The 13,643-nt window shown below is 37.1% G+C and overlaps 1 protein-coding gene across 6 annotated transcripts in view; it reads left to right on the top strand.

The window, feature by feature from the left end:
- The window catches only part of BCAR3 (BCAR3 adaptor protein, NSP family member), a 69,430-nt gene that overhangs the window by 43,130 nt on the left and 12,657 nt on the right, over positions 1-13,643 (top strand). The window contains exon 1 of one of the 6 annotated variants that reach the window (XM_052666416.1): positions 8,793-8,891. The exons of the other annotated variants lie outside the window; for them this stretch is intronic. Within the exon in view, the coding sequence (XP_052522376.1) occupies positions 8,808-8,891 (84 nt within the window). The 5' untranslated portion in view covers positions 8,793-8,807. Of the gene's footprint in view, positions 1-8,792; positions 8,892-13,643 lie in introns of those variants that run through there. 6 annotated transcript variants of the gene reach the window in all.

The raw sequence follows: 13,643 nt of genomic DNA, 5'->3' as shown, positions 1-13,643 counted from the left end.
AACAATCCCGTTCCCTCAGCTGTTCCTGATAAGACTTGGGCTCCAAACTGTTCACCAGCCTTGATGTCTTCCTCTGGATGTGCTCCAGGGTCCTCTGTGTCTTTCTTACAGTGAGGGGCATAGAGCTGAATTGAGGTGTGGCCTCACCCGAGCTGAGTACAGGGGGACAATCATCTCCCTGCTCCTGCTGGCAACACTACTTCTGATACAAGCCAGGATGTCACTGTCTTTTATGGCATCCTGGCTTGTGTGAGTTGCATATATAGTTGAAATTCAGCAGCTCTTAAATAGTTAATTCCTTTAAAATCATTATGATAATCTTGTCCCCATTTACTTGGACTTGATGAAAACTTGTTTCATTTGATAGAACTGTTATCTGTAATTAGTGATGGATCTTACATCCAAGCTTCAATAATTAGCGGTGTTGAGATTTGTTTGGCTAACAGGCTACTCTGTGGGAAGGTGATTGAGTCAGCAATTCTATAGTCTTTTGGGTGCAAAGCGATGAATACAATTTAAGCAGATATTTCCAGTAAATATGTAGGAGCTGTGATTTTGCTGCTGCACAAGACGATGCATTTTTCAGTCTGCTGTCCTAGTGCATGTTTCCTAGAAGAGAGAGCCCCAGATTAGCCTGTAACTGTTCACAGCTTTTCTCCCAACTCCCCATTCTTGCATGACCTGTTAAGCTTTTAAGATCTGGTGATCTCATCTTTTTTTATTTTTCTTTTTTAAGTATATTGAGAGTAGAGGGCTTTTTTTTTTTTTCTTTGTGAATGATAATCCTCATATGAATTCAGTGAAGTGGACAGTGGCTTTCTAATTAATCTGGCCTTTATTGGAGAATCTCACAGCAGTAGCTCATGCATTTCCCTTCCCTAATGCTGAAATAGAGTTTACAGTATTTTGCGTGTGAAATAGCTTTCATAATGTTTCTAGGCTTTGGTAAATCTAAAATGTTGATGCTATCAGAACCATGTATTCTCTCTAATTATATACTAAGGATCAATCTTATACCTACCCTCTTGTTACAAATTTGACTCTGTTAATGTCTGTATTCTAGTTCCTGAATATTGTTGCTCATTAACTCTCAAATAATGTCTGTTATAGAATCACCAACAGCTACTGCATGCACTGAGATTGCAGCAAAGCTTTGGGTTGAAAACTGTCTATGAAAGTACATTGCTCTAATTTCCTTGGTATCACTGGTGACACTAGTGCTGGTGGAATACTTAGTAGATTTTTCAGTATCTTTGTTAGATCAATTACAACTGCTAAGCCACATTCATTTGTAAGAAAGACTTGAAATCTGAAATGCAGGACAGAAATTTTGAGGTACAAAGGAATGCCTAGATTTCATATTGAAAGCATTATTTTTATTTTGACTCTAAAGATCTCGTGAAACTTAGATTTAAGTGGAAAACTCTCTCCAAGATATTAATATCTGTGGCCTTCAAATGCTGACAGTTACAGATTTCTATTGATAATATCCTTAACTCAAAATGATGGAATCATTAAAGGAAATAATAGTGAATGACAATGTTTATTTATTTTTCAAATCAAGGAGAATAAAAAGGTGGTCACTGCCTAGTGCTCCTTGATTTGTGATTCATTTTTAGTGCAAATGCATAATTTTATTAGAAGTTGTGACTGTTGAAGCAAGAGAGCATTTCTGGAAAAGCAGTGCTTTTGAGTGTAATACTGCACCTAATCCCTCATGCTGCCTTATTTGGGGGGGGGAAAAAGAAAGTATCCCATTTCCCAAAAAGTACTACCTATGTCTAAGAAAGAAAGTTGCTGAATGACAGTACTGCTCATGTAGTTTGTACCACCTCACTTGCAGTGTACAATTAATATATTCTTAAGAACAACCCCATGCATAATGAAAAGGATTTGAAGATTTGAGTGGTAAGTGCATTAAAGTTAATCTAGTTGTAAACTGAGTTTGATTTTTCTTTCCAATTTTTGTAGAAACAATGCATTGGTTAAGGCAAGGGGAGGAAAAAGGTGTCTTGCTGTCTGAGTGAGGGCATCAGCTGGAATTCTTACAGCCTATGGCAGACTTTTATATACCTATGTAAATAGATGTGTGTGTGTGTGTGTGTGTGTGTGTGTGTGTGTGTGTGTGTATACATATAAAAGCTATGAGTGCCACACAATTTTATTCCTTTTTATGTGAGATACTTAAACTGTTAATGGAACAGAGACCTCACTGCAGTTTACCATCCTTTGTGTTGATCTTTTCCTAACAGTTGCTGAGCTGTGGTTTTGTGTGGAATACTTCTTTTCATTTCAAGTGTTCGTTAGTATTCTGTGGAATTAAGCTTTAAAAACAACAGGTATTGATATGTTTGGGTCCTTTTTCTAATCTGTAGGTAGACTAAGAGCAAAGGCTTATTGGTCTGTGGAATTGTTTGTATTAAACTTGTATATAGCGGCGCCTTACTAAAGTTGATTTTCAAACTTATACAAATACATAAACTGCAAGAGGGAGTGTATATATAGCCTGTGGAAGTCAAATTATTAATAAATATTTTGGGAATTCTTAGTGACAAATCATATAGAGGTGAAACTTGTAATTAGGGTAAGGCTAGTGTACTGCGTGTGTCTGTGCATCTTGCCTCTTGGAAACATGTTGTTTGGGTATAAATCTGCCTGCAGAGAGGGAAGAAGTATTGGAAGTACATTTCAGCTGTGATTTCATCTACAAATTTATACTCTTAAAGGAACAGAATTTGCTGATTGAGGGTTTTATCTGTCAAGTGCTATTAGAAACTAAGCACAGGGAATATAATTTTAGTGGCTGTGTAGAATACTCTGAGATCATTTGCCTCCTTGTCCTCAAGTCTTTCAGTTAGTAACGGGAGGTATGTGAGTTGATATGAGCTTGCCATATTTGCTTCCTCAATTTCATGAAAGCGTGTCATGCAGAAATGTGGGGGGAAACAGGCCTTCTCAAACTCATCCATGCTGCTAAAGGCTATGAAAAACTCCAGCACAGCCTTGTGACTTTTGGGTTTAATTTTTGAGTGTTATACATCCAAAATCTCTTTCTATAAATGGCAAGTATTTTAGAGTATTCAGGAGTTCTGATTAATGGTTCATTTTGAGGTTCTTCCAGTTACGTTGGTGAGGTAAAAGAATTTTTTTCATCTTTGAGAAATAGCTGAAATTGGAATAGATCTCAGATAAAGACTTTACTTTGATAGGAGTGGGGAGACTCTCAAAAGCAGAAATCTGCAGTTAGTAATTGTATAAGTGGGTCCCTTTTATATGCAAGAGATCTCCTGTACAGTGTTCAGCAAAATTGAAGTTAGACTAATGACAGCTAAATCAACACAAAAGGGAAGAAAACATGAGCCAGAAGTTGTGAACAAACTCTTAACAAAAAATAAAAATAAAAATGGAAATATGTGCTTTTTCACTTCCTTATTTTATCCAGTGTAAGGAATAAATTGAAAGAAAGACAGATGAGACCTTACAAAATAGGTTAGTGCTTATACACAAAGTGGCAGACAGTAGATGGAGCTCAAGCATACGAAGTCTTGCTTTTGGTAGGATCAATAGTAGTGTCTGGTAGCTTCTTAATAAATGGCTGTAAGAAAAACTGCGCCTATTGCCAGCTGTCTGTGAGGTTTGAGTGTTTTAGTTATAAAAGTGCAGGTTTTTTTTTAAGGTATTTAGATGTCCTAAAATTTGCATTAGGTCCCAGCAGGAAGCTCTTAAGAAGGCTGGACACCTATTTTTGCAGTTTCCAATCTATATTTTTAGATGACTCCAATTACCAAAGGTTTATTTGAACACAAAATAAATGGAATCTCTGTTTTCTTGCTGTTCCCATACAATAATTACAGAGTATTTCCTGACTTTTCCTCACGGAACTGCTGCAGAGAGAAGAAAGGAGTTTGGCTGACCTCTCCCATACCGCACCCCTGCAGTGCAAACAAGTGTAATAACAGCTACAGCTGTGTCTTCTGATTTATGATCAGGAACTGCACCAACAAGAGCTTGCAGGAAGTGAGGTTAGTATTTGAAGGAGTCAGTTCTAGTAAGAAGTGACACAGGAATGGTATGACATGAGCTAGGTAGTGGGACATTATGTGTCCACTGACAGTTGAGTCAAGGACAGATAAAGTAAGCAGCGTTTTCAATGTTGTCATTCCCTTTGCTCTATGTATTTTACACTTTAAAAACTATTCAGCTGTGAACAGTAGGTAGTACCAGTGTTTGGAGGCATTCCTCACAGAACTTCATTTAGAGGTGCTAGGCCCTGTCCTCAGGACTGAGTACTGGCACTTAAGTGGCAGTGGGTATTGCAACAATTCTGTTACTGTGAGCAAATAATTTATCAGTTGTCATCCACTGTTTTCTGGCTTTTTCTCACATCAGAACCACAAATACTTAGCTATAGAGAAAAGACATACATATAAAAAGAATAATGTTCCAAACTTAAAATTTAAATACTTTGGGTTTTTTTCTTTCAAATTTTATTCCTATTGTACTTTATTACAACCTTACAGGTGCCATTTCATGGCAGTAGATGGTCACAAGCCAGGTTAGACTGTGCGTATGCGCTGTGCAATCAAGAGGCTCTGTACCTTGTGTGGTGTTATTAGTCCAGTAACAGTGAGCAGCATGCTTTGGATTGGCTGGGTGCTATATCAGATTTAGGCTGCTGACCCTTGTACAGTACACCATGTCTTCTGTGGTTTATGGTTGGCTTTCTGGGTGTATTGTTTACTTTCATTTAGTGGAAAGAAATCTACTGTAGCATCACATGTGATCCTTTGAATATTGTTAAGCTGATTTAAATGCTTACATGATTTGTTGATGTAGTACCAAATAATAGTTACAAGTCATCAATCCCCTCATGAGACTTGGTCTGAAATTATTACTTTGTAATGTGAAATTGATAATCATAGATCCTTGTGTGAATTACAAGCATTCCCATGAACACAGGTTTGATTCAAAATAGCTTCTTTTAGCTCTGCAGACTTTGATAACTTCAGATCTTTACAGAGTTCAGTAGCCTGATTTGAGCCATTTGCATCCTTGAAGCTGAAGAAATCTTTGCTGTTGTTTGTTTTGTTTTTGTAATGAGAGAAAGGAAACCCACAACCCAAGAGAAATGATTCCAACATTCTGTCTCCAAAGAAAGGGAAAAGGATTAAAAGAAATCAGAAAGATTAAGGCAGCCAAGAAGGATTTCCCCAAGCAGATACACACTATTCAGTGTGAACACTTCAAGCTCTTGCATTATGCTCTGTGCTGTGATTGGAGCTGGAAGAAGTTCAGGTGTGTTAGAACAGTCCTGATCTTTGGTGCTGAATAAGTGTAATTTAAACCAGATCATGAAATGCTTAAAGTAATTGTAGAGGCTTTGTAATAATACAGATGAGACTGACAGACACCTCAGTTTATCTTTCTGAGATTAAGAAGTTGATTTGGAACACTTCTATGATCAAGTGTCCTTAATCTCGTAAGTTTAAGATCTATGAGCTTAGAAATCTTTTCTAACTAAACTTAGCTACCAAAAATACTTTAGCCAGCCATCCTTTGAAAGAAATATCACATATGCTAAAATGTTTGCCAAGAATCCTTGAAGACAAAGAAAGGAATATGGTTGATCTCTTGAGAACATACAATGGACTTTAATGTTGGAGAACATTAGAATCACATTGATAGCGTGGCTTCTCAGAAATATCAAAAAGTATTTTTCTGCTGTGTATGAAGCAGTTTATTTCTTCTACAGAGTGTGAGAACTCAAAGTACCAGTGAAAGTTGCAGAACAGAAGAGTCAATATGTCTAAACCATGCTTTGCTCCTCTTAGTATTTCTTAGCTATGAATTTAGTGTAATTTGGAGTGGCATGAGGGGTGTCTTTAGTCATGCTGGCTGAAAGCAGCTCCATGATAGCCATCAGAGCAAGAATTATTATAGCATCACCCAGAAATTTGTTGTGTCTTCTGTGATTTCTTCCACTAGTCCTGGTTTTCATAGTACTGTATCACAGTGTCATACAGAGGTTCAGTTCTGACTCTGCTCCTAAAAATGCATCATTTATTCTTTGAACTGTAGGCGCAGAACACGTGTTATCCTTACATTAAAAATAAATAAATCTTGTTATATTAAAAAAAGAATAGATGCACTATCTAAATATCCAAATAAAGCACTCTTTCCTGTCAGCAATGCAATGCTGATTTAAAAAAAAAAAAAAAAAGTGTCAACAGCTACTCTATGAAATTGTACAGTATTATTTTAAAGAGTAAATGTCATTGTTTCTCTCATTCTGACAACATACATAGTTTTGATTCTTATTCCATTACAGATAGGAAGCGGAAAACTGACAATTATGATCTGTAATTTATGCAGTACTGCTCATGTTGAGCTGCAGCTGTAAATTTTTTTTTTACTCATGCTTAATAATAAGTATTTTCAAATGAAAAATAGATACGTGAACATTAAGCCAAATATACTTTTCCAGTTGAGCTGTGCACTGAAGTAAAGAGATTGTGCCTACAATGAAGGGTGTTTGAAGAAGATGCCGTCATTCAGTCTGTATGCTGTCGGTATGGAAAAGACTAGAGGAGGAATCCAGCTCCTGTTGAAAATGTTTGGGAAGATGTTCTATACCTCCCTTGTATTTTCACGTGTTGTTTCAGGTTAAGCAACCACGTCAGGAGTTGTATCCTTCAAACTAGACCATTAAAACTATACCAGGAAGTTTCCCTGGGTAAATGAGTCACACACAAAGCTGCAAAATGTCAGGTCTCTGTAAGACATGAATGTACGTATGAAATTACTGAGGCCTGGGGAAATAAGTGTGCATTAGCTAATGAACCACAGCAACAGCTGATTGAATTTGTAGTCTGGAGCTTGGTAAGGGAGGAAGGTACAAGCACATAAAGGGTGCTGCATCCTCCTTATTGCCACAAGTACCATACTGTGCTCTTATGGGGATTTGGATGTTTTGGTTTTTTTTTTCTTTCAATGAAGTGCTTAATACTGAATTTTGTTAGATCTGCTGCTTCCAGCCCTCGATTCTTGGGAAAGTCTTATGACTGAGAGCCTTTGTCTAAATTCCAGAGTATGTTTATTCATTGCTTGGTCATAAAATATTTTGTCCCTTTCCCCTTCTGCCTTAAAGAGTTTTTCTCCTTTTCTAAACTTTTTTCTGATGCTTTTTGGATTAAGTGTCCCACTTGATTTTTGCATTGCTAAACATTGTTTCTGTTGCCAAAATAGCTTAATCATCCTCATAGCCCTTCTTGTCAGCTGGTATAGTTTTGAGTTCTTGTTATGGTAGTTTCTGTTCATTATATACCAAATGAAACCTTAGTATGCTGTGCTTTTTTCTTTGCTTAGTGCTGCTTTTTAGCAGATGTGCCAAATCTCATTGTTTGATTCGAACACTGAGGCCATTTCACCTCATTCAGTTGTTCAGTGTGGGAAGGAGGTACTCTGTTATTAGATAGGAAGTATTGCTTCTCAAGTATTGTCTCAGGGCATCTGTAAACATTGAATACATACATCCTCCTAATTATGGAATGTATTGCTGACATAGAAGGACAAGTAACTCTTCCTTTTAAACAGTCCTTGGAGCTAACTCATAATTTGAGATCTGAATTATCTGTAACTTCTGGACTAGGCAGGTCTATGCAACCTGCCTAGTAGTAAGAAATCTGAGACACAGCTGAAGAATTTAGTTTTCATCTGGTTGAGGAGTCTGCTGCATACGCAGATAATGCAGAAATGTGCCAACCTCATTCTTTAGAGAATTTGTGATGTAGTTGTATCTTTAGAGTATGGTACTGTGGTAATTAAACTGGAATGCAGAATGTAGGCAGGAAGATTGAAAGCATGGCATAGAAGAATCTGTAGGGCAGTTTTTAGTTCTCTTTTTTCAATCTCTCTGTGCTGAGGAGCAGCAGATAAAATATTCTAGTTATCATAGTCTTGATGGTGATGTCTGTGTGCGACTGTGGCATCCAAGAAAATAGAATCAGAGGCATAAACATGTAACTTGTTTGGTGTTCGTCAAACCAGAGGTTTTTAAATTGCATCTTTTCTTTCTCTTGCAACTTGCACAATTCTATGGGACTGTCATCTAACTGGAGCTATCTACTGATAGTTTAAATGCTGATAGTGCCCTCGTTACGCCCCTAACACTGGCCATGCTGGCAGTGTTGGTTTTGTAGCATTTTTTTTCATCAAGGACTGATCACCAGAAGCTTCCTAATTAAAAACCAAGAGATTCAAAATTTCCCTTTTATACATAAGCTCTAAAGATGTAAATCTTATTCACGTGATAAGCAACAATCATCAAGCACTGATCGACTGCTTTTCATCTTTGATTTTATCCTCTGTATGTTGAAAGATATTGATGATGCAGATAGAAAACGCTGCATGACTGGGCTGAAGCAACTGTTTAAACTCTTATCAGTGCAGGGAGACAATTGGGTACTGTATCTCATCAGGAGAAGTTTGTCTTGGGCTGTTGACTTATGTGCAGCTCTGACTCGGGATACGATACCAAGATAGAGGAGCTAGAATTTCACTGGTGAGTGGAGCAGATCACATGAGGAATCTGGCATACTCTGTGTGGCATACTGGAAAAAAAGGATGCCTGCGGTTGCTGCATTGATAGTATCAGCTTCAGCTGTGGAAAGTGTCCTTGTCTGATATGTGAGTAGGGGGGTGTGTCAGCTCTGGCAGGCACAGTACTGAAGAGCTCGTTGAATCTCTGAAACTAGTAGTAGTGACCGTTCATCTTCAGGCTTGAGGGCATACAAACAGAAGAACTGAACATGCCGAAGGACTACAATGTTTTTCAAATGCTGATTGCAGCGCTTTGCTGCTTTTATCACCGTAAGTCTATTATTAGAGTCAAGGTAGGTGTCCTTTTTCAATAACAACAACTAAGCAAAATGTTAATCAGTAATGCTCTTGGTTTCTGCTCAGAAGGGTTTGTTTTTATATGATGGATGGGTACAGTGTGTATCTGTTCTAAAGAAAATACCATACCAGCGTCTCAGGGAGAAAGCAACTTTCAGTTTTATGAGTATTAAGCTGCCTGTCTTCGTGTTTAAGCAGCAAGTTTAAAAGAAATGCCACTGGTTTTGGTCTTGCTGAGAATAATTTTAGCAGAGTTTCAAGGCTTCAGAATGTAAATCAAACCACTTGGTTCTCTAACTTTTTCACTTGCTTAATGAAAGTATGGACAGTTTTGCTCAGAAGCTCAGTTTTTGAAAATGCATTAGACAATTCAGTATTTAACCTTGTATTTAGAACTTTTGAAATTACAAAGCTCAGAAAATGTGTCCTATTTGCAAAGAACAAGCCTTCCTAAACATTTAGAGCCATACTTTTAGAAGGGGTGATTGAACTGTAATTACTTTTGGGGATCTGTGAACTGCATCTAAACTTTAAAATCTTTTTATTTAAGATTTATGGTTAGATTGTTCTTTGAATATCTAGTGTCAGCTATATAAGTCACTGTCTAATGTGTACTGTTTTTCTGACACACTTGCAACAAGGATGTGAAGGTTGCTCTCTCATGGCCTGTGGACTTTCATATTTTGTTGCAAGAGCTTAAATTTGGGAGCAGTCATTGCTCACCTCACTTGTCCCCTAACGGTTCAGCCTGTGAAATTCTGAAAATGGGTTGTGGGGCTCCGTCTTCTGGGCACACTGGAGCTCTGGACTCTAATCAGACTGTCCTCTTTCTGACTGACAATTGTCAGAAGGTACCATCAGGATGGAGAGCTAACGATACTGTCCTGTTACTGTAATCTTGATCTTCATTAGAATTTTAAATATAAGGCTTAACATTCTATTATTCTAAAACTTGAAAAATGGACTTTGTTGGATGTCAGAGCTGTTGTTCTTGACCATGTGTGCCCTTTGTTTAACTTGGCATGAATTCCTAATACCTAAAATAACGGTGATGTTGTCATAGCAACTTTCCATTTGGTCTAATCCATACAGTCTCTGGAGAAACTGAAACATTAATAGTGTTTGCTCTATGGAGGGTAAAAAATAAAACCTTTTATGTAGAAAAAAATTACAGCTGGGCTCTTTCAAAAATACGGTTCTATTTAAAGGGATTTGCAGCATTTAAAATAGATTTGAATACATTTGTTCCATCATGCAGATTTAGCATTAGTTGAATCTGACAAACTGCTATTTCAAGAAGTTCTGACAGTTGGAACTGGGGTGCATTTGTTTCAGAGAAGATGCCATTAGGTATTGGAACAGCTCAGGTCTGCACCTGGAGACCAATTGATGCACATTCCATGAGGTGACAAAGTGCCTAGGGCTGTATGAACAACTTGGTGTAAGTCATCTTCTTACTTAATTTGTGGAAACATAACACTTCAAGCAAAATCAGTCTGTGTAATTAGATGGGATTAATTCTTAGTTTTAATAAGAAATAATCATGCATTTAAATACAAAATTGATCATAAATAAAGATGTTAAAGTCAACAGCTACTCTGAATTCAATTCTTCTCACCTCCCCCCACCCCCACCATGTCAGGATCAATTCAGTGTATTGTATAACTTAATTGAAAGCAATGTGTCTGATTTCAAGGGACCCTCATGCCCTCTCAAAGCACAGGAAGGGTCAACACTTGAAGACTTGCTTTTTGCTGTACTTATAGCATATTAAATTAGGATCTCAAGAGCAGAAGTTTGCTTTGTTTTCTATGTGGTAATAGAAAATACAAAGAGAAGATCTGAATTTGGATCAACCTATTCTTCAACCATGATCTGTCAGTACCTTGTAAAATCCCATTTAGTTCTAATGGCTGTTCAGAGTAAAGGTCAGGTTCTACATTTGAGGAAAACAAAGGGAAACTTTAAGGCACAGGGTTTTTGTTGGTGAGGGAGAACTGTGAAGAGAGAATGATGAATTGTGACTTTATTGTTCTTTAATTTTTGCCTTTTTTTGGAGTTAAGAATAAATCAGTGGTAAAATAGCGTTTTTAAAAGTGAAGGGCAGTTGTTTTTGTTTTTTGAGTTTTAGCTGGTATAGTCATAATGACTGGAAAGACAGACCTTGACATTCGAGTATTTTCATTCTTAATTCTCGACTATGATTCACTCTTAGCTGAAGCTGTGCTAAAGGGGAAAGCTGCTCAATTTATCAGGGCTGCCAAGTTTTAAAACTGCCAACATGCTGACTTATCTCACTACTGGGTTATGTACTAATGCTATGAATGTGGTATGGATCAGAAGCCTTTTATAAGCAGCTACTTATTTCAAGTGCCATCTCCTATGTTGGATGAACTATAAACACTTTTTATACATAGTAGATCTTCAGTATGTGATTATCTAAATCTGTTTTACTGGCATCCTTGGGCTTCACGTATCTGCTTTCTGCAGATGTGGAGGCAGTTGGACTTGATAACATGAGTTTACAAGTCATCTGTATGAATCTGCCTGTTGACATTAAATTTGTTGATGTTGAAGGGGGCCAAATGGGAAAGGTCAACCTACCAAAATTGTGTGAAACTTTGTGTAGCTCCCTGGAATTTGATACCTTGCTGTCTTGATGCAGAGTTTGACTTTGTAAATCTTACCTTATGATCTTGTTCAAATCCCCAAGTTAATTTTGCACAATTGATTATTTTTTTTAAACTGCAGTATGCTTTCTTTCATATATGTGTGGATAGTATAAAGTCCACCATTGCTCTATAAGGGATTCCTCTTCACTGCTAGGGGGACGTTCTCCAGTGGATTGCGTCTGACTTTTTAATATGCTTGCTTAGTTTTTCTCAGTTAAAAACAGAAAAGGTAACCAACTTCTAAAATTCTTAGATTTGGTAGTCAAAATCCCTGGGGTTGCTGAGTGAGATTAGGATTTGATTAACTCCAAACTCAGGATTTCTCAGGAGCCATATTCCAGAAATGAAGCTCTCCTCCTAGCTCTGAATGTGGACACCTAGAAAATTGAGGAATTCTTGTCTATGTTGATTTTTTTTTCATTGCCTTCTGCTAACATTAGACTGAACTTCGTATGAAAAGTTTTATTTCCTCTCTTTCAAACACATATCTCACTTATTAATTAAAAGTGGCTACTGTGTGTAGATATCAGGCTAGTTAGATTTTTTGTAATGGCAATCTGAAGGCTTACACTAAATGAAATTAATTTGGTTTTGAAGAGCCATTGCAGTCATGATGGAACTTATCATGGTTATTGCTACTGTGCAGACAGTTCTCTAATTCAATTATGCTTGTGTATGCCAATTTGGGATAGAAATTGAGGTAAGCCAAGAAATCTAGGATACATGAGATAGAGCTTCAGGGATATATGTAGACCTGTATGATTCTTCTCTCAACTATTGTCTCTCAACTATTTTGATGTGTTCTTCACTGGAGCTGATACAGATATGAACTGCAGAATTCAATCCGAGTAGCAAACAGAAATAACTATGGGACTCTTATTTTAATCGCCAAACTCAGTAGACTATTCAGCACAATTAAAATTTGTTCTAATCTAGTGTGATTAATTCAGCTAGAATGATTGAAATGAGCTTGATATAGCAAGTTTCCTTTGGAGAGTGCTGTAGTCTCAAATGAAAATAACATCTCAGATGCATGAACAGCAGATCATTGTGAGAAACGTCCATTAAGATGTGTTCACAAGCTCCTTAGGAAGAGTGCGTAATGGCAAAACCTTCTTAAATTTACTTGCAACAAGTTTATATTTTGGGAATTGGTTTGATGTCCTTAAACTTTGTTATGTCCTGGTCTTCAGTACATTAGACCAATGTTTGCCTGAAAAATGTGAAATCTTATGTAGTACAAGAGTAACTTGCAAAACTAAAAGCAAGCTGTGCTTACAGATGTAATGGCCTTGAAGCAGAAATCCTTTGTGAAATGTAATGAACTGGTGTGACATTTATTAAAAGTACTAAAATAATTGTACTAACTAGATTTATTTTCTTTCTTTTCCTCTTTCTGAGCTTTTGGCATCTGGGTTTTCCTTCAGGTACGTAGGTAGGATTTTGAGAGCTTTTGTTTGAGGTTGACAATACACTGAGAGGTAGATCTGTATTTTTTCTTATAGAGACCTGCTTAAAAAAAAAATAAAAAAATCAGCCTTAAAATAGCACCTAGACTGAAAACAGTGCAACTAGAACGTGAACAAAAGGTTTTGGACAGCACATCACTCTTTGTAGGTCAATGAAAGCATCAGCAGAAAGCATCTGTATTTGGAAAGAAGACCTGCTGACTTAATTTGTTTACATATTCCAAAGATTTTTCAAGAGTTTTTACTACTTGGAAATTGTAATGTATCTGAACTGGAGGCTTTTTCATTTTGCTTCAAATGTGTTTTGCACTATATACAGTGAAGCATTTAATTTAGCCCCAAGGTTTTTTTGTTTATTTCTTTTTACCATCTACTTCATTCTCCAGCTGTACATAGAAATTCAGTTTTCTTGTAATTGGGCAGGAGCCAATAAGGCAAATACACGAACTGAGGGCGTACTGCTAAATGCAAGCTTATCACCTTGAAGTTGGTGCAATTTTGCAGCATACTGCTGCTGTCCATTGATACTTCCATGCGTATTGAGAAATGAGGCTGAAGTATCTGTGTCATGCTGCACAGAATGTCTTCTTTTTAACTGCAAGTCCCT

The sequence above is a fragment of the Tympanuchus pallidicinctus genome, unplaced genomic scaffold (assembly GCF_026119805.1).
Source record: "Tympanuchus pallidicinctus isolate F22 unplaced genomic scaffold, pur_lepc_1.0 scaffold7, whole genome shotgun sequence".
NCBI lineage: Eukaryota > Metazoa > Chordata > Aves > Galliformes > Phasianidae > Tympanuchus > Tympanuchus pallidicinctus.
Note: the sequence above shows the minus strand (reverse complement) of the source record. Positions and strands in the feature narration are given on the sequence as shown.